This window comes from Microcebus murinus, chromosome 4 (genome assembly GCF_040939455.1).
Source record: "Microcebus murinus isolate Inina chromosome 4, M.murinus_Inina_mat1.0, whole genome shotgun sequence".
Classification (NCBI taxonomy): domain Eukaryota; kingdom Metazoa; phylum Chordata; class Mammalia; order Primates; family Cheirogaleidae; genus Microcebus; species Microcebus murinus.
Genome location: NC_134107.1, coordinates 14583478 through 14600725, shown reverse-complemented (window position 1 = coordinate 14600725; position 17248 = coordinate 14583478). Strand labels below are relative to the sequence as shown.

At 52.7% G+C, this 17248-nt stretch overlaps 1 protein-coding gene across 1 annotated transcript; it reads left to right on the top strand.

Moving 5' to 3' along the window:
- The first annotated feature begins 1316 nt into the window (after positions 1–1316).
- Positions 1317–11588, top strand: LOC105878656 (pepsin F-like). The gene is made up of 9 exons (XM_012778349.2): positions 1317–1369; positions 2876–3035; positions 3844–3961; positions 4047–4165; positions 5324–5523; positions 7919–8035; positions 9671–9815; positions 9899–9997; positions 11427–11588. Exons 1-9 carry the CDS (start codon positions 1317–1319, stop codon positions 11586–11588), a joined length of 1173 nt encoding a protein of 390 aa, XP_012633803.1.
- Positions 11589–17248: the final 5660 nt, after the last annotated feature.

Below are 17248 nucleotides of genomic sequence, written 5' to 3'. Positions count from 1 at the left end.
ATCCTTTGCAATGTCCTGTATAGTGAACAGGTAAATGTGTTCCCCTGAGTCAAGTGAGCCACTCTGGCAAATTAATCAAACCCAAAGATGGAGTTGCGGGATCTTCAACTTGTAGCCGGTCGGTCAGAAGCGCAGGTAAAACAAGCTGGGGCTTGCGATTGGCATGGGAAGTGGGGGACAGTCTTATGGAAATGAGCCCTCAACCCGAGGGATCTGACGCTGTCTCCAGGTGGGTGGCATCAGAATTGTACTGGGGGACACCCAGCTGGCATCTGCTGCAGAACTGATCGCTAGCTCGTTCTCCTTGGTGGGGAGAAAACCCGCACACATCTGGCGTCAGAAGCTTATTGTGAGAGTACGCTAGGAGGAACACAGTTTGAGTTTTCTCCGCTTCTCTTGAAAACTTGGCCAACCTGGCGTCACGGCCTGCCTTGCAGCGTGGCGCCCGCCGGCGGAGCAGAGAAGAGGCCGTGCCCCTGCCGTGGGGCGGTACTGCCCCTGCCTACGAGGCCCACCCAGCACTGCCACTCATGTCCTTCGCTTCCTGGGCCTTGAGTGCCTGACCCCAGCCCCAGAATGCAAGGTCCCTAAAGGCAAGGGCTGCTCTGTCTTGCTCAACTTTGATCTCGCAGCATCTAGCCCAGTCCCTAGAGCACAGTGGGGCTTCAATAGATGCTTATTGCATGAAAACAGTATCTCTCGGACGCGTACATCACATTTCTTCCAGCATTAATATTGTACAGTTGTCATACTGCTGAGCCTAGATCCTTGAAGCAGATGGGCACTAGACGTGCCTGCGCTGTGCCAACCCACCGCCCACTCCACTCCTATGTCAGTGGGTGGCTCCCAACGTTTGCACTCTGCGGTTTGACACCTCTTCCTCCTAGCCATCTCCTCTCCAGTGAGGAGGGCAATGCACACCCCGCAGGGTTGCTGAGAAGACTGTCTGAGACCATGGTTGTCAAACATGGCATTTATTTTTATCACACTATTTGCAGTGCCTTTATTTCCAAGATGGCAAGAGTCTACCGCTCTTTGTTAGCCCCTATGGTTTGGTTTGGTTTTTGTTAGCCAAGCCCCAAGGTAGAGATTACAATAGAAATCTCTGTTTTCTGAGAATTTTCTGGCTCTCCTCTGCACATTCATGGGGGTAAAGATCTTATCAGGAAAGTTTGTATTTCTTAACATGTCCAAGTAGTGGCCCTTAAGGGGATGATTAGGGCAGATCTGAGCATATTTAAAATGAGCAACCCTTGACAGCCGCTGCATACTCAGAACTTTCTCTTTCCTGAGTTCTGTAAACCCAGGAAGGAAGCATGAAGTGGCTTGGGGTCCTAGGGCTGGTAGCCCTCTCGGAATGCTTGGTCAGGTAAGCTATGGGACAAGTGGCATCAGCTCTCTTTCTGGACACTTTCCTGCTCTCTTACTCTCACCCTTATTCTCCTTCCAATACAGGAGTGAAGAAGGAAATTAATCATTCTCTGACTCTCATTAAGTTCAAGTGTCCACTTATTGATGAGGAGTTTGCCATGTGCGCTGTAGGACCCAGGGGTCTCGGGGTAGGCCCGAGGGCTTGCACAACTCCAGGGGCACCAGTCACATCATAAGCTATGTGAATGGCACTCCCCAGAATTGTTCAGTGCACAACCTGTGCAGCTGTAGATGTAGCCAGGAATAGTGTGTCTTCTGCATAATTTTCTTAGCCTTCTTTCTGCTCTCTCCCCTCTCTGTTTCCTTGCATATGTGTCTCTGTGACTATATCTCTATCTCCGCATCTCTCTCCTTTATTGGTCTCTTTTGGTGTCTCTGTGTATGCAGAACTCTCTTTCTTTCTTTCTTTCTTTCTTTCTTTCTTTCTTTCTTTCTTTCTTTCTTTCTTTCTTTCTTTCTTTCTTTCTTTCTTTCTTTCTCTTACTCTGCTGCCCGGACTAGAGTGCCGTGGCTTCAGCCTAGCTCACAGCAACCTCCGCAACTCCTGGGCTCAAGCGATCCTCCTGCCTCAGCCTCCTGAGTAGCTGGGACTACAGGCATGCGCCACCATGCCCGGCTACTTTTTCCTATATATCTTTAGTTGGCCAATTAATTTCTTTCTATTTTTAGTAGAGATGGGGTCTCACTCTTGCTCAGGCTGGTTTTGAACTCTTGACCTTGAGTGATCCTCCCACCTCAGCCTCCCGAGTGCTAGGATTACAGGCACGCCAGCCTCTGTTTCAACTCATTCTTGTTTCTCTACCCTCTTCATTTACCTGATTTATTCTGCACCTCAGCATCCTTGAGTTTTCTCATGTCCTGGCGTCCTCTCTCAGCCCTCTCTTCTGGTTGAACCCTGGAGAGATCAGGAGGGCTACATCTAAGCCCAGCTTTGCCACTGATGAGCATTGTGACCACGGCCAAAGTCACAACCTACCTGCATTTCATATTCCTCACCTGTAACAAAAGGATCCCCACTGTACCTCCCTCCCAGGGCTGCTTTGAGAAAGATGCATTGAGATGGCAAAAGCAATGGTAATGGCTGTCACCGTCGAGACCTACTGTAGGGCAGGTGCATCGTGCCCACCATCTCACTTAACATCTCCAAACATTCTATGTGAGTGGGATATTATCATTCCGCCTTTTTTACAGGTAGAGAAACTGAGGCTCAAAAAGTCATATGACTTGCCCAAGGTTATACAACAAAACCTGGATTCAAACCTAGAGTCACTGCCATCATCTTTCCATTGTGTCGGATGGCCTGTCCTGATAATAAGATAGGCACTTGTTAAAATGCTCGGAAAAGGCAAGGCACAATTATAAAGCAGGGTGTGACAGTCACATTGTAGCAAGGGGCAGCCTACTGGGTCTCTTACTTGTTTCCTTTCCCAATGCTCTGTTAAAGAATCCCCCTGGTGAAGATCAAATCCATTCGAGAAACCCTCCGGGAAAAGAACATGCTGAGAGATTACCTTGAGAAGTATCCTTACAACCCCGACAGGTTTCTTAATGCATATTATCAGCCCCCGCAAGTGAATCGTGAGCCTCTGAGGAACCACCTAGATGTGAGTATGCGGGTAGGATGGAGCTCCAGAGCGCCCCCTAGGGGTCCTGCCGGGCACCTGGGCTCAGCTGGGGGTGTGAGCCAGCAGGTTAGGGCTGGGGCTCCTGCAGGCAGAAACAGTGGGGACAGGGTTGTTGGTTTGCAGTGATTAGGCCCAGCAATGACCAGATGCCAGATAAACGTCCATTTCTGTGCCAACGATATGTCACTGGGCACCTGTGAGCCACAGTGGTGCGCGCTTTGGGGTCTTTTTGCTCCGTCTGAACTAAATGAATCACTAAGCTAACAGAGCCACATTGAAGGGTGAGCCGTGTCTGAACAAATGACAACAAAGCCAAGTGCAAACCCAGTTTGATGCCCTGGCTAAAGAAGTTCAGCCTCTTCAGCCCCAAGAATCACAGCAACAGAAGCTACTGAGCCGTATGGTGTGGTAGGCTATGACACACTAACGATATGGTCACTGTTCCTGATAACCAAAGGCCCCTCTCGTCTTCAAAAACCAAAGAGTAAATGAACATCAAATAAAAGGGCCAACTGTGTGGTTTTTGAGATTATGTGATCTGAGTTTGGAGCACAGTAGCCTTGGTGACTTTAGGAGGGCTGCCTGGAGGAAGAGGCTGGGCCTTCCAGGGTAGAAAGGATTTGGAGAGCTGCAGGGAAGGCAGCTTCTCAAGTGAAGGCATTGGCTTGAGCAGGGGTTAGGAGGTAGAGCAGTTGGAAAGCGATTTTGGGATGCATGGGGACACCCAGTGAAGGCAAGCCCCCTGGGAAACAGGCCTGCCCTAACCACCCCTGCCTGGCCCTGGCAGATGGCCTATGTTGGCGTCATCACCATTGGAACACCCCCTCAGGAGTTCAAGGTCGTCTTTGACACAGGCTCTGCTGACTTGTGGGTGCCCTCCATCTATTGCAACTCCATCGCCTGCAGTGAGTGTCCCCTGCCCCTCCATCTCGTCCCTCCCACCCCCTCCATCCTCGGCACCTGGTGGACACCCACTGCTTGTGTCTGCAGGTGGCCGCAATATCTTCAAGCCGCAGCTATCCTCCACGTTCGTGGACTCGAAATGGCGCATGAAACTTCGCTATGGCTTTGGGCAGATGTCCGGACGTGTTGGCTACGACACCATTCGGGTAACATGGGGACCAGAGGTGGAGGCAGGGCTGGCCCTAGGTGTGACCACCCCCCCTCAGTCCAGATGCAGCAGGGAGTACCTGTCTTTCCTCGAAGTCTGCCACCGGCCGGCCACCTGCCCTGTGGGGCCGTGCCCCCGGGGAGGCAGTGCCCCTGCTGGCACGAAGCTGACCCCAGACAGCGGGACCATCCACTGGAGGCGCCCGAGTGGAGGAGGCGCAGATTGCAGCTTCCTTCCCCACAGTTAGCGTGAGGCTGGCTTTGCTGGGAGCAGGGGCAGAGGTGGGCAGAAATTACCTGGGCAGGTTCTCACGCTGTGTCAGGCACTGTGCCGCCACCTCCATTGCAGTTACTTGTTTCAACCCCCAACCACCCCACGAGGCAGGCACTACAGACACCTCCGTCTTACAGAGGAGGGAGAGCAGGAAGGAAGGGCCTTCACCAAGGTCACACAACTGGCAAGTGGCAGAGTTGGGGCAGGAATCAGGACCCACGCAGGTATGGGGCCCCAGTCTGTGGCCTCTGGCCCAGGCAGGGAAAGGAGGTGGCTACAGGTTCAGAAAGGCCCTGCCTAATAATAGCTTCTTACCCTCGCAGGCCTTTGAGAGTCTAAGAAAACTGGGGACTCCCTCCCCCACAGTGCCTAAGCATACACAGAAACACACCCACACCCACACCCACACACACACACACACACACACACACACTCAGTTTCCCAGGCAGAACTTTCAGCAGAACCCTGGTGGCGACATGATGTCATGGGCAACTGTTTCCCCAGTGAGTGCAAAAAAGACCACCTTTGGAGTGCCTCCATTCCTGTCATCAAATCCTGGTGACCACAAAGAAGTGATGACCTTACTCTCTCTAATAGGAACCATTTGGTCACACTCAGAGTCTCAGTTTCCCCGCCTGGGAAAGGGGGATAAGGCCTATTAGACTGAGTCCAGGTGGGATGAGGGCGGGCAGGTGTTGTCGGAATCTGCGGCGTGGCCCCACGGAACCCACACTCTTGTCCTTGCCGGTCACGGTCATCTGAGGGGCAGCCCCTGACACAGCCGCCTCGGGGACTGTGGTGCTGGTGGCATCTCCTCGCCTGCTCCCCCAGCCCAGCCCAGCCCTGCCCCAAACGTGTACACAGGCACCCTCCTCTCCCACAGATCGCGGACCTTGAGGCCAAAAACCAGGGGTTTGGCCTGACCCGCAAGCTGAGTGGCGATTTAATGGAATTTTCAGTCTTTGATGGCATCTTGGGCCTGGGGTTCCCTAGCCTTGCCACCAAAGAAACCATGCCTGTCTTCGACAACATGTGGGAACAAGGCCTCCTTGCTGAGAAAGTCTTTGCCTTCTACTTGAGCAGGTAAGCGTGAGCTAGACGAGCCCTTTCTTCAACTCAGCTCCAAGACACTGTCGGTTGCATGAAAATTATCGAGAATCTGACCCAGAAGTTTCCTTAAAGATAGTCTAGGCCAAATATGGCCCATCACCCATTTTTCTTTTTTTTTCTTTTTTTCTTTTTTTTTTTTTTTGAGACACAGTCTCGCTTTGTTGCCTAGGCTAGAGTGAGTGCCGTGGCGTCAGCCTAGCTCACAGCAACCTCAATCTCCTGGCTCAAGCAATCCTTCTGCCTCAGCCTCCCGAGTAGCTGGGACTACAGGCATGCGCCACCATGCCCAGCTAATTTTTTTTATATATATATATATTAGTTGGCCAATTAATTTCTTTCTATTTTTATAGTAGAGGCGGGGTCTCGCTCTTGTTCAGGCTGGTTTCGAACTCCTGACCTCGAGCAATCCGCCCGCCTCGGCCTCCCAGAGAGCTAGGATTACAGGCGTGAGCCACCACGCCCGGCCTCATCACCCATTTTTAAAAGTAAAGTTTTATTGGAATACAACCATGTTCACTCCTTTACGTGTTGTCTGTGGTTACTTTTGCAAACAGCAGCAGCGTTGAGCAGTGCAATAGAGACTGTGCAGCCCACAAAGCCCAAGATATTGACAATCCAGCCCTTTACAGAAAAAGTTTGCTGACCCCTGTTGTCCAGTCCTGCCATTCAATGGACGAGGAAACAGGCTCTGAGAGGGGTTTGCACAAGGTTTCCCAGATGGGTATTGGTAGTGGCAGGACCCGAACTCAGCCCTCAGGGCTCTGCCTCACGGCAGGTGGTCAATCCATCAGCAAATCTCCTGTCACTGGGCTCAGTAAAGAAAAGCTGCAGTCCCCTGACTGCCTTAGGGTCTGGTAGAGGGTGGGGGAGTAGGGTGGAGCACAGACAAGAGGAGGACCTGTGGACAGACTGTGTCTTCCCCACAGAGGCAGTGATTGGCCCCACAGAGCCATGCAGGTGGCGGGAGAGTGTGGTGGTTGAGGCTGTAGCTCCAGAGGACCTGGGTTCAAAGCGAGGCTCCATACCCGGACCGTTAGCAGGTTATTTGAACTCACTAAGCCTCAGGAAGCCTTGTACCCAATCAAAGGAGGTAACTGGGCACCTACTATGTGCTGGTACTGCTCTGCAAACGGGAAGCAGACAGGCAAGGGAGAAGGCATACACGAAATAAGTAAATAAATAAAGGAAAAAGACAACTCCAGACAGTAATTGATTGTGTGAAAGCAATAAATCAGGCTGATAGAACAGGCAGGGGTGAGGGCGGGTTCTGAGCGGGGCGGCGGGGAGAGGGCACTCTGAGGGGGACCTCTGCTGTGGGAAGAGCCAGGTTTGAGACTCGGAGAGCCAGGCAGATGCAGGGAAGCGGAGTGCAGAGCCCAGAGGGGAATCGTGCGTGTGTGCAGAGGGGCAGCACGGACCCACCAGGGCCCCGGCGTGGGTGGAGCCCTGCAGGGGAGGCAGGGACGATGCTGCCCTGGGGCTTGTCCTAAGCAGGAGCAGAGACCTCTGGCAGGGGCTGAGCGGGGACGAGACATGATCTGACTTCCGCTTTTGAAAGCTTACCCTGGGAGCCGGCTGGAGGGTGACTGAACGGAGTGGAGGCCGGGGAAGAGAAAGGGTGGCAGCCGGACCCAGGGGAGAGGAAGGGCCACGGGGAGGCAGGCTGGGGCTGCAGGGAGAGACAACAGGATTTGCTGGTGGATTCCACGGGAGAGGAGAGGGGTCTGAAGGGATGTTCCTCCCACACTAAGATTTGACCATGAGCCCAGGAGCAGCTACATAATTTGCAAATGAAAATGTGGGGACCCTTGTTCAAAAAGTATTAAGAATTTGAAAACAGCAACAGCAGAGGTACAGGGCCCTTCTAAGCACAGGGCCTTGTGGATGGCACAGGTCGCAGGCCCATGAAGCCAGGCCTGTGTGAGCCTGAACACACGGCCCCCAGTCCCCCTTGGGCCTCAGTTTTTCTGGAAAACGACAGGCTGCACAAGGTGGAGGTCAGACGTCCCTCGCCATGGGTCCTCCAACTGCATCTCAGAGTCGCTCTGATTGCGGGAGGGGACCTGGCCCTTCTCAGAAGAGTGGGGCGGTTGGAGCCCAGCTCAGAAGCCAGACTGTCTGGGTTCAAACGCAGTTTTGCTGCCCACTAGCCGTGTGATCAGCCCTAGCCAGGTATTCATCCCCTCTTTGCCTCAACTTCGCCATCCATAAAATGGAGATTATAGTAGCGCCTGCTCCCTAGGCTGTGTGTGTGCGGATTGGGTGAGCAACGATAGCAAACCCCTAGGCAGCTCCTGGTGTGTCGCCGAGCCTGAAAATGCTACCCAGTATTCATGGCAATGAGCCCTTCCTCTTCTTCCCACTCCAGCAGGAAAGAGACAGGCAGCGTGCTGATGCTTGGTGGGGTGGACCCCACCTACTACAGTGGGAAGCTTCACTGGGTGCCAGTGTCCCAACCCTCCTACTGGCAGGTAGACATGGACAGGTAAGCCCCTGCCTCTGATTCCTGCCCTGAGTGATGCCACATACTCCCCCCCACATGCACACACACGTGTATACACACATGCATGCACTCACACACGTGCGCACACACATGCATGCACACACGCGCACGCATGCACAAACACGTGCACAGGCACACAAACACACATGCACACACACATGCATGCACAAACACGTGCACAGGCACACAAACACACATGCACACACAGCCACACAGACAGTCACAGACACATACAAACTCATGCAGTCACAAGACACGCACACACACAGCACACCACACACAGAAACAGCCACGCAGACACCTGCACATACAGCACACCTGTGGTTCCCAATCCCCCCAGGCCTCCTGACCAGGGTCCTGATGAGAGAAGACAGATCGGGCCTGAGTCTTGGGCACTGAGAGAAGGAGCGGGGCAGCCCCCAGGGCTGGAAGCTGGGATCCCTGGAGGAGGCCGTGCAGTATAGGGGGCCTGGAGGGCTGTGGTGAGGGCAGGAAGGGTGGTCTGAGGACCCGAAAATGCAGAGCAAAGCGGATCAGGGAGAAACCCAGTGGGCCAAATAGAGGCATGGTAAGTGACCAAGTGTCCTGGTTTACCTGGGACTGAGGGGGCTTGCAGTATGCAGGACTTTCAGTCTGAAAACAGAGGAAGTCCCAGGCACACCCGGAAGGTTGGTCACCCCAGGGAGAAGATACCCAGCAATGGAGAGAGGTGTGCCTCATTCTCAAGCCAAAAGAGAATCACACAAAAGGACAGTCCCCACCCAACCCCCATCCTCAGCATACTGTGGGGGCAGGGACGGTGACAGAGAATCAGGAACCTGGGGGTCCTGGAATGCCAGGGAACACAGGGACAGTAGCCAACTGGATTCTGTGTGCTGCCACTGGCAAACGCTTACAATGTCCTCTGGAGGCATCTGAAGCCCCCGGGCTGCCTTGGGCATTGCCCGGGCCAGGGCCCTCAGCATGCGAGCTGGGACTCCCGGGGTCAACCTCTTCCGGAGCAGCCTGCGGCCCCTTCCCACCATTCTGGGTTTCTGCGGCCCGAGAAGGCCTCCTGCCTCACCCTGGGGCCCCGCGACGGATCAGACGCCGGATACAGGTCTCCAGTTTCCCTCGTTCATTCATTCAACAAACACAGGTTGCGCATCCACTGTGCCCGGGCACCTGCCTGAGTGGAAGCACTGAGCTGCTCTTACAGTCCTCACCGTCCAGCGGGGCAGCGTGTGTGAGCCAGTGAGTCACAGAAGGACGAATTCCCGCTTCGGTACCTGCTAGAAACGAGCAAGAGGATGATGAGGGTGGCGAAGAGAGGAGCCGGATCTACTTTCCTGGAAAAGTGACAATTAAGCCAGAAGCTAGAGATGAGCAGAAATTATCCAGACAGAGGGGGTGAGGGCAGTTCTAGAAAGGGAGGCCAGCATGTGCAAAGGCCCTGAGGCAAGAAACAGGTTGGAGCATTCCAGAACCGCAAGGAAGTCACAGAAGGTCAGCGTGCCCGGTGCAAAGGGAAGCGGAGAGTGGGGACACGAGCTGAAGGGCTGTTGTGGGGACAGCCAGGGAGGGGCGGGATGGGGGAGGCTGTAGAGTGACCCTGGTGTCTGCTTTGCCCCGACCCAGAATCACCATGAATGGGACAGTTATTGCCTGTAGTAACGGCTGCCAGGCCATTTTTGATACCGGGAACTCCATGATGACCGGCCCGAGCAACTCGGTCGCCTACATCCAGCACATGATCAGAGCCACGGCTACCTTCGGAGACGAGGTAAGGGGTCGTGCCAGAGTCGCCGGGGCCTCCACGCACTGGCGGACCACGCGGGCCAGCCTTCTCTCCTCTCTCTCCGACAGTACCTAGTCCACTGTGACACCATCAACACCCTGTCTGACATCGTCTTCGTCATCAGCGGCTTCGACTTCCCGGTGCCAGCCAGTGCCTACACCCAGGAGGTGAGGTGCCCAGCCCCAGGCGGGTCCTCACATCCCTGGACTCGCGGGAGCGGCTGGGCTGCGGGAGGAATAGGCCCCCTGGAGGCCAAGTGGAGCCATTGCAGGCCCTGCCGACCCCACGGCAACCGCCTGCACGGCGGGGGCAGTGTGGGACACCCGTCATCTCCGACAGACGCTGAGCAGTGTCACCCCCTGCTGGCACAGTGCTAGGAACAGAGTGGGAGGGACAGCAAGGGCATCTGCGCCAAGGAGCTTCGGTTCAACAGGACACTCCAAAGGCCGAACAGGGGAAATGTGCTGAAGGAATGGTGACAGACAGGGTTGGCTGGGGACAGTCCGGGCCACAGCTTCACCTTGCTCAGCCCCAGTTCCCTCCTCTGCAAAGTAGAGTAGCAGCCGCTCCCTCTGTGGGGTGCTTAGGGGGTTGGCAGGAAGGACACGCGGGGACCACACAGCACCTGGCACGTATTCGAGGCCCACGGGAGTCAGGGAGGCTGAATGGGTTAGAAGAAAGCTGTGAGGAGAGAGGGAACTTAAACAACCCTAAGCTCCAGCCTCGCGGAGGTAGGAAGAGGCCTGCTTGGCTTAGAGGCAGGTCCACACCGGGCTGCACTCACATGGCACCCCGGGGAGCCGGCAGCCCGGGGCAGATGAGGTGGCAGACTGGGTGACCCCGCGTGGTCGGCGGCTCGGGGCGCAGCTGGGACCAAGGGGGACCCCCGAGGGAAGTCGCCTGCCCCAGCCTGCAGTGGCTGAGGAGGCCAAGCCTGGGTCGGGCAAGGCTGCCCTGGGGTGGGCTGGGGTGCTGGAGCTCAGCCTTTAAGAGTGAGGGGCAGGCCAGGCGCGGTGGCTCACACCTGTAATCCTAGCACTTTGGGAGGCCGAGGCGGGCGGATTGCTCAAGGTCAGGAGTTCAAAACCAGCCTGAGCGAGACCCCGTCTCTACCATAAAAATAGAAAGAAATTAATTGGCCAACTAATATATATATATATATATAAAAATCAGCCGGGCATGGTGGCGCATGCCTGTAGTCCCAGCTACTCGGGAGGCTGAGGCAGGAGGATCGCTTGAGCCCAGGAGTTTGAGGTTGCTGTGAGCTAGGCTGCTGCCACGGCACTCACTCTAGCCTGGGCAAGAAAGCGAGACTCTGTCTCAAAAAAAAAAAAAAAAAAGAAAGAGTGAGGGGCGAAGAGGAGACGGAAAGGCATTCTCGCAGCGGGAACAGTGCATGCGCAGGTCAGAGGGCGAGGCACGGCCGAGTGTGTGGGAAAACTCAGCAGGGCTGGTCCTGGGTGGGCGGCTGCTCCTCCCGCCTCGGGAGAGAGCCTCTGGGCCCCTGGCAGAGGAGGGACACCGAGCTGGGAAGCCACCAGGACTGACACGGAAGGGACGCAGGCTGAGCGGCGCGTGTCTCCGTGGTCTCTCCAGGAACATTCGGGCCTCTGCTACAGCAACTTCGAGAGTTACCACAGCGACTCTCCGCTGGCAAACACCTGGATCCTGGGAGACGCCTTCCTGCGGGTGTATTTCAGCGTTTTCGATCGAGCCAACAACATGATTGGCCTGGCTCCTGCGGCATCTTCTCTGTAACTTCTCCAGAAAGCAGCCAGGCCCGCCCCAAACACAAACTCCAACTCTCCTCCGGGGCTTCTCGCCCGGGGCAGCTGACTTGAACTGTGTGTGGGGTTCTGCAAAGCCCCAATCTCAGTGGAGAATAAAAGATTTTATTTTCAGTGGTGCTAACAGTCATGGGCTGCTTGGGCCGGGAAGGGACATCGCAAGGAAGCGGGATCCAGCGGGATCCAGGATCAAGTCCAGACCACAAGGGAGAGGAGCCCGACCCCGCTGGCTGGAAGGAAAAGGGAGGCTCATGGGGCAGGATTCTGGGGCAGTTGCAAGAACCAGACCAGGTCCAGAGATCTCGGTGACTGGACCCAAGAAATCACAAGCCATCCACTCACTGCTTACCGCCCTCCTTTCCTTGTTACATCTCCGGTTCTCTTCGCCTGACAGCTTTCTTTTCCCGGGCTTCTGCCCAAGGTGGAAGACTTTGCCGCTGCCGCTGCCCCTGCCCCAGGGCTTTGCATCCTTAGGGCATCTAACCAGAAAGAAGCTCATAGAACACCAGGGCACCGGGGAGGACTCTGATTGGCTCCCCTCAGGTCATGTGTTCAGCCCTGGACTGAGCATCGTGGCCAGGGAAGGGGGTACTATGATTGGCTCTGCGTGGTCAGGTGGCCTGGCCTGGGACCTGGAGGTGTTGACAGCTTCCTCTAGTACCGTGTGGCTGGAGCTAGGGAGGAGCAGGCCCCAAAAGAAGTGGCAGAGGGGTGCTGTAGACAGGTGGAAGAGTCTGTGACTGCCCCACCCACGTTTGTCCTTTATGCAGAAGGACGGTAAAGGATAATTAAAAACAGATTCTCTTCTTCCCATCTTCAAAGGGCCTTTGACAGTGGCCTTCTGCTCAAGGTGGGCTCTGGGTAAGGCCCTTCACATGGGGGTGGGTCCACCCTGGCTCCCCACAAAGCAGGCACAGGACCTGCAGCTGCAATGTCCATTCCAGTCCTACTTTTCACAGGGACTCTTTAGCCATTCCCAGCCCACAAACACCCAGCACGGCGCTTCCTTTGGCCTCACAGACTGTCTTGGGGAGGGGGTCTCTTGCATAGAAGGTCACCAGGGGAGACAAAGCCCCCACCTTCCAGAGCATGGCATAGTGCGCTTCCACCAGGCACAGCCACGAAACCACTCGGTTTGAGCTGCCACTGTTTGGGAAGTTTGGGGTGGGGGCATTGTTTCCTCCCACTTGGAGACCCCAGGCAGAGGCCCAAGATAAGGGCAGCAGAGGTCAAAGGCAGAGGGAGGGAATCCCAGCTGGAAGAAGGAGCAGAAAGAATAAATAAAACAGAAAGTAACACCCATCTCAATGCACGGTAATACTCTTTACTCTGGTGGGCAAAAGTGATGCTCTGTCTTCCTTCCTTCATCACCCTGTCATCCAGCACATATTTGCTGAGCACCCTCTATGTGCCAGGTACTGCAGTGGACCCCTGGGGTAGAGGGCTGGCCATTGTGTCACGAGGACAGAAAAGGAGACAAATTCTAACTCTCCACACCGAGGGCCTGATGGGGAACCACAGAGGTGTCAGGAGGCCACCAAACGAGCCAGGCGCTGTCTTCAGGGAGCCAGGAAAAGGTTTCCAGGAAGGGTGACATTGAGCTCAATCTGGAATGACACTCAGGAATTTCCCAGCTCTGGAGGAGGAAGGCCAACCCAGGCCACAGAGGCAGTGTGTGCAAAGACACCAGGTCACAGAAGGACAACTTCCTGATTGCAAGGGACCCTCAAGCTAGAGAGGACCGTGAAGGGCCACCTGGTCTGATGTCCTACCTCTGTCAAGGCCATCCCACAAATGAAAGGGGGCCCTCCCTGTGACAGTCCCAGAGGTCATCTGTCCCTGGACCCCATTCCATAGCCCCCATCCCTCACGATTGAGATATCATCTTCATGGACTTCAATAAACTCCACCCCTAGGCAGGTCTGCCTTGGGAACATGCCTCCCAGGGTTCGCCCAAAGGCTAGCAGCCCCCTCTTGCCACCACACCCTAAAACACACCCCAGATCCCTGCAGTTGCTCCGTACGTGCAAATCCATTGTGTGTGCAGCGCTGTGTGGACTCCAGCCCTTTCGTACGGCATAGAGTTATGTATGGTGTAAGGGCGAGGACAGGGTGAGACCAGAGGGGTTTTGTTTTTAAACAAACGATAAATATAAACTGAGCTTCATGGAGACTCAAGTTTGTAAAACTCATTTTCCAACTAGGTCTTCATGGAACCATATGCGACATCTCTCTTGGTCAGAAACCACCAATAAGAGTAAGAAAGCAGCCCCAGCTGATGTATTGAGGGCTCTCTACCCATCATTTCAGTGTCTCCCCGACTCCCTGCCAGGTGGTTATTGTTGTCCCCCCAGGTGAGGGAAGCCTCCCAGCTCTGTCTGGCTCCAGCACCTGGTGTCAGGCACACAGTAGTCCCTCTGGAAATACGTGTTGAATAAATGGATGAAGGCCAGGCGTGGTGACGCACGCATGTAATCCTGGCACTCTGGGAGGCTGAGGTGGGAGGATTGCTTGAGGCCAGGAGTTTAAGACCAGCCTGAGCAGGAGCGAGATCCCGTCTCTACAAAAAATTTAAAAACTAGCTGGACGTGCTGATGCACGCCAGTAGACCCAGCTACTCGGGTGACTGAGGCAGGAGGATCACTTGAGCCCAGGGGTTGGAAGTTGCAGTGAGCTCTGATGACACCACTGCACTCTAGCCCAGGCAGCAGAGCGAGACCCTGTCTCAAAAAATAAATAAGTATAAATAAATGACTGAGTGAATGGTAAGTGCTCCCACGAGAGCACACTGCTGCCCCTCGGGCAGGAGACACATGTGTGTCAACGTGGCTTATTTCCATTAGATCAGCCACAAGAGGTCACGGTTTGCTCCCCTAAATGTGCCCGAGGCCTGGGCCAGAGCTAGTGTCTATGAATGAGCCAGGCCCCTTGGGTCCCTACATTTATGGCTCATGACACCAACGTGAGGATGAATTCTGATCTTCAAAGCAAAATCTGCCCCCTCCACTTTGATCCTTTACCTATTGCAGGCCAAACAAATTTATCGCCTTTGGTGACAGAGAATGTGGAGGAAAGAGCTCTTATCAAATCTAAACTTTTTCTCTCTAAAACCTTTTAGAATTGTGGGATCCTTGTGTTGTGTGGGACCTCAAGAAGAGAATTGGGTTCCATGATTCCCATTTCTGGTTTTGCGTCAGAGTCCCTCAGTTTGAGAGGCTTTTGTTCTTAATGCATGTTACCTGGGATTCATTCAGAGCTTCTGTAAAGAATCTCATTCTATTCTTCTTGTTATCTGTATGCTGTTTCCTAAGAAGGGAGAAGACACTGGAGAAAATGACGATAACGTCTATCAAGAGTTGTGCTAAGTGTCCTTAGTTCTACGTGATACCATTAGCCTGCAGCTATCACTTTGGTAACATGAAAAAAACATTAAAGCATATTAAGAAATAAAACACACATTTATTTGGTTTTTTAAAAAGATGGCTGTTGAACACTTCTTGTAAGAGTATAAATTGGTACAATTTTTTTGGAGATTATTTTGTCCTTAAAATATGTATAGTCTTTGTCCCGGCAATTTTGCTGCCAAGATTTATGCCAAGGCAATGGTCAGAAATGCCCATGGACGTGAGTGAGCAAGGAGGTAATCCTCAGAGTCTCCCACACAAGGGAAAATCTGGACCCTTCCAGTGTCTGTTAAATACAGAGTGTCTATAGCACAGGTAGAACTTCATGCTGCCCTCTTAAGTCATGTCTTAGGGGAATATTTAATGCCATGAGAAATACGATGTTAAGAGAAGCCAATGGAGTACAAGATGGCATGACCGCAGGCTTGCTACGCGCACAGAAGACGGGACGGCGCGGTGGCCAGGAGTGCAAGTCCCAGAGCATTTCTGACTTAGTTCAAACCCCAGCTCTGACAACAACAAGCCACACGACCTTGGAAAAGTTCACTTCTGGACATCTGTTTCCTGTTCTGTAAGTTTGGAATAAGAAGAATCCCTTCCAGTCAGGGCAAGAGTAGGAATGCTAATAAGAACGAAATTTTCTTTCTGGGGTATTGGAAATGTTCTGAAATTAAATCATGGTGTTAGTTGTACAATTCTGTGAATATAATAAAGACCACTGAACTGTACGTCTTAAATGGGAGAATGTGTGATATGTGAAATACATCTCAATAAAGCTGTAAAATTATATTAATATAAACTAAAAAAAAAAAAATCCCAGGAAAGAATAGTCCCTTCCTTCTTGGGCTCTAGTGAAGACTAAATGATTTAATCATATAGACCCTTTAGAACAGCGCCAGTCACACAGTAGCATAAGCTGTTACTATTTCAAATATACATCAAAGACCAAAAGGTTAACAGTTAATCAAAAGATGTAACAGCCATTATCTCCAGAAGACAGCTCTATGGGCAATTTTTCCTCTCTTCTTACATTTTTCTTAGTTTTTTTTCAGTGATTGCTTTTAAGATCGGGGGAAAAGCTAAGCATTATTTTATAGAAGAAAGTGAAAGACCTCCAACAGAGAGAAGACCTTACCTTTGCTGGGGTGACCTGGGTTTCTGCTGGAGTGAAGTGTCTCCCAGGGAAAAAGGTCATCCAGGAGCAGAGAGTCAGTGGAGGACTGACACCTAGTGGCCGAGATGGATATTACACACACACGCACACACACACACACACACACACACACACACACACACACACACTCACACACACACACACTCTGCATGTCTCCGACCTACCCACTAGTTCCATCTACTTGAACAGCTCTTTAGTGACATGAAACCACTGTCATATAAACTCTCCTACTTTTAGACCTGGGAATCTCACTTTGACAAATATACCCCAAATAAACAAACAGTATATTTATTATTATTAGCTGTAAATTATTTATTAGCTATAAAGATTCTCCCAGGGAATCAATTCATACCAGTGAAACTTGGAGACCAACCTATATTCCGACAGCAGGGAAGTTATCAAAGCTACCGTCACCACTAATGGGACAGATCAACGTTAGGTGCCTCCCAATGGGATACACTGAGAAGCACACACATCACTTCCATGCTATTCCTGCTAAAAAGCAGACAGCCTCACGCTAACCGTGAGGAAACATCAAACAAACCCAAATTGAGGGACATTTTGCAAAACTGGCCTGTACTCTTCAAAAATGTCAGCCCAGAACAAAAAAAGGCAGGCTTTTGAGGAACTGTTCAAGACTGGAGGAGATCCAGACCTGGCAACCAAAAATAATGTATGACCCTGTGTCAGAAAATTAAAAGCCACACACAAAAAACTCATGGTGTTGGTTGTACAATTCTGCAAGCCTACTAAAGACCATGGGACTGATGGAACTGCACACCTTGAGTGGTAGAATGTGCGATATGTGACGGACATCTCAATAAAGCTGTGAAATTACATAAACTAAAAAAAATCACAAGAAAGAATAGTCTCTTTCTTCTTGGGCTATAGTGAAGACAATTAATTTTAGGACAACTGGGTGAAATCTGAATATGTTCTGTGTATTAGATAATAGTATCGTCATCAATGTTAGATTCCCTGTGTGTGATCACACTAAGGATTCAGGAACAGGGGTCATGATGTCTGCAATTGACTCAAATCATTCTACCAAAA

What these genes read in the sequence shown, in the direction of transcription:
- LOC105878656 (XM_012778349.2), top strand. Translation starts at nt 1,317, where the DNA reads ATGAAGTGGCTTGGGGTCCTAGGGCTGGTAGCCCTCTCGGAATGCTTG. An exon ending in CTCTCGGAATGCTTGGTCAG is followed by an intron (nt 1,370 to 2,875) that starts GTAAGCTATGGG and finishes GCTCTGTTAAAG; the next exon opens with AATCCCCCTGGTGAAGATCA. An exon ending in TGGCAGGTAGACATGGACAG is followed by an intron (nt 8,036 to 9,670) that starts GTAAGCCCCTGC and finishes GCCCCGACCCAG; the next exon opens with AATCACCATGAATGGGACAG.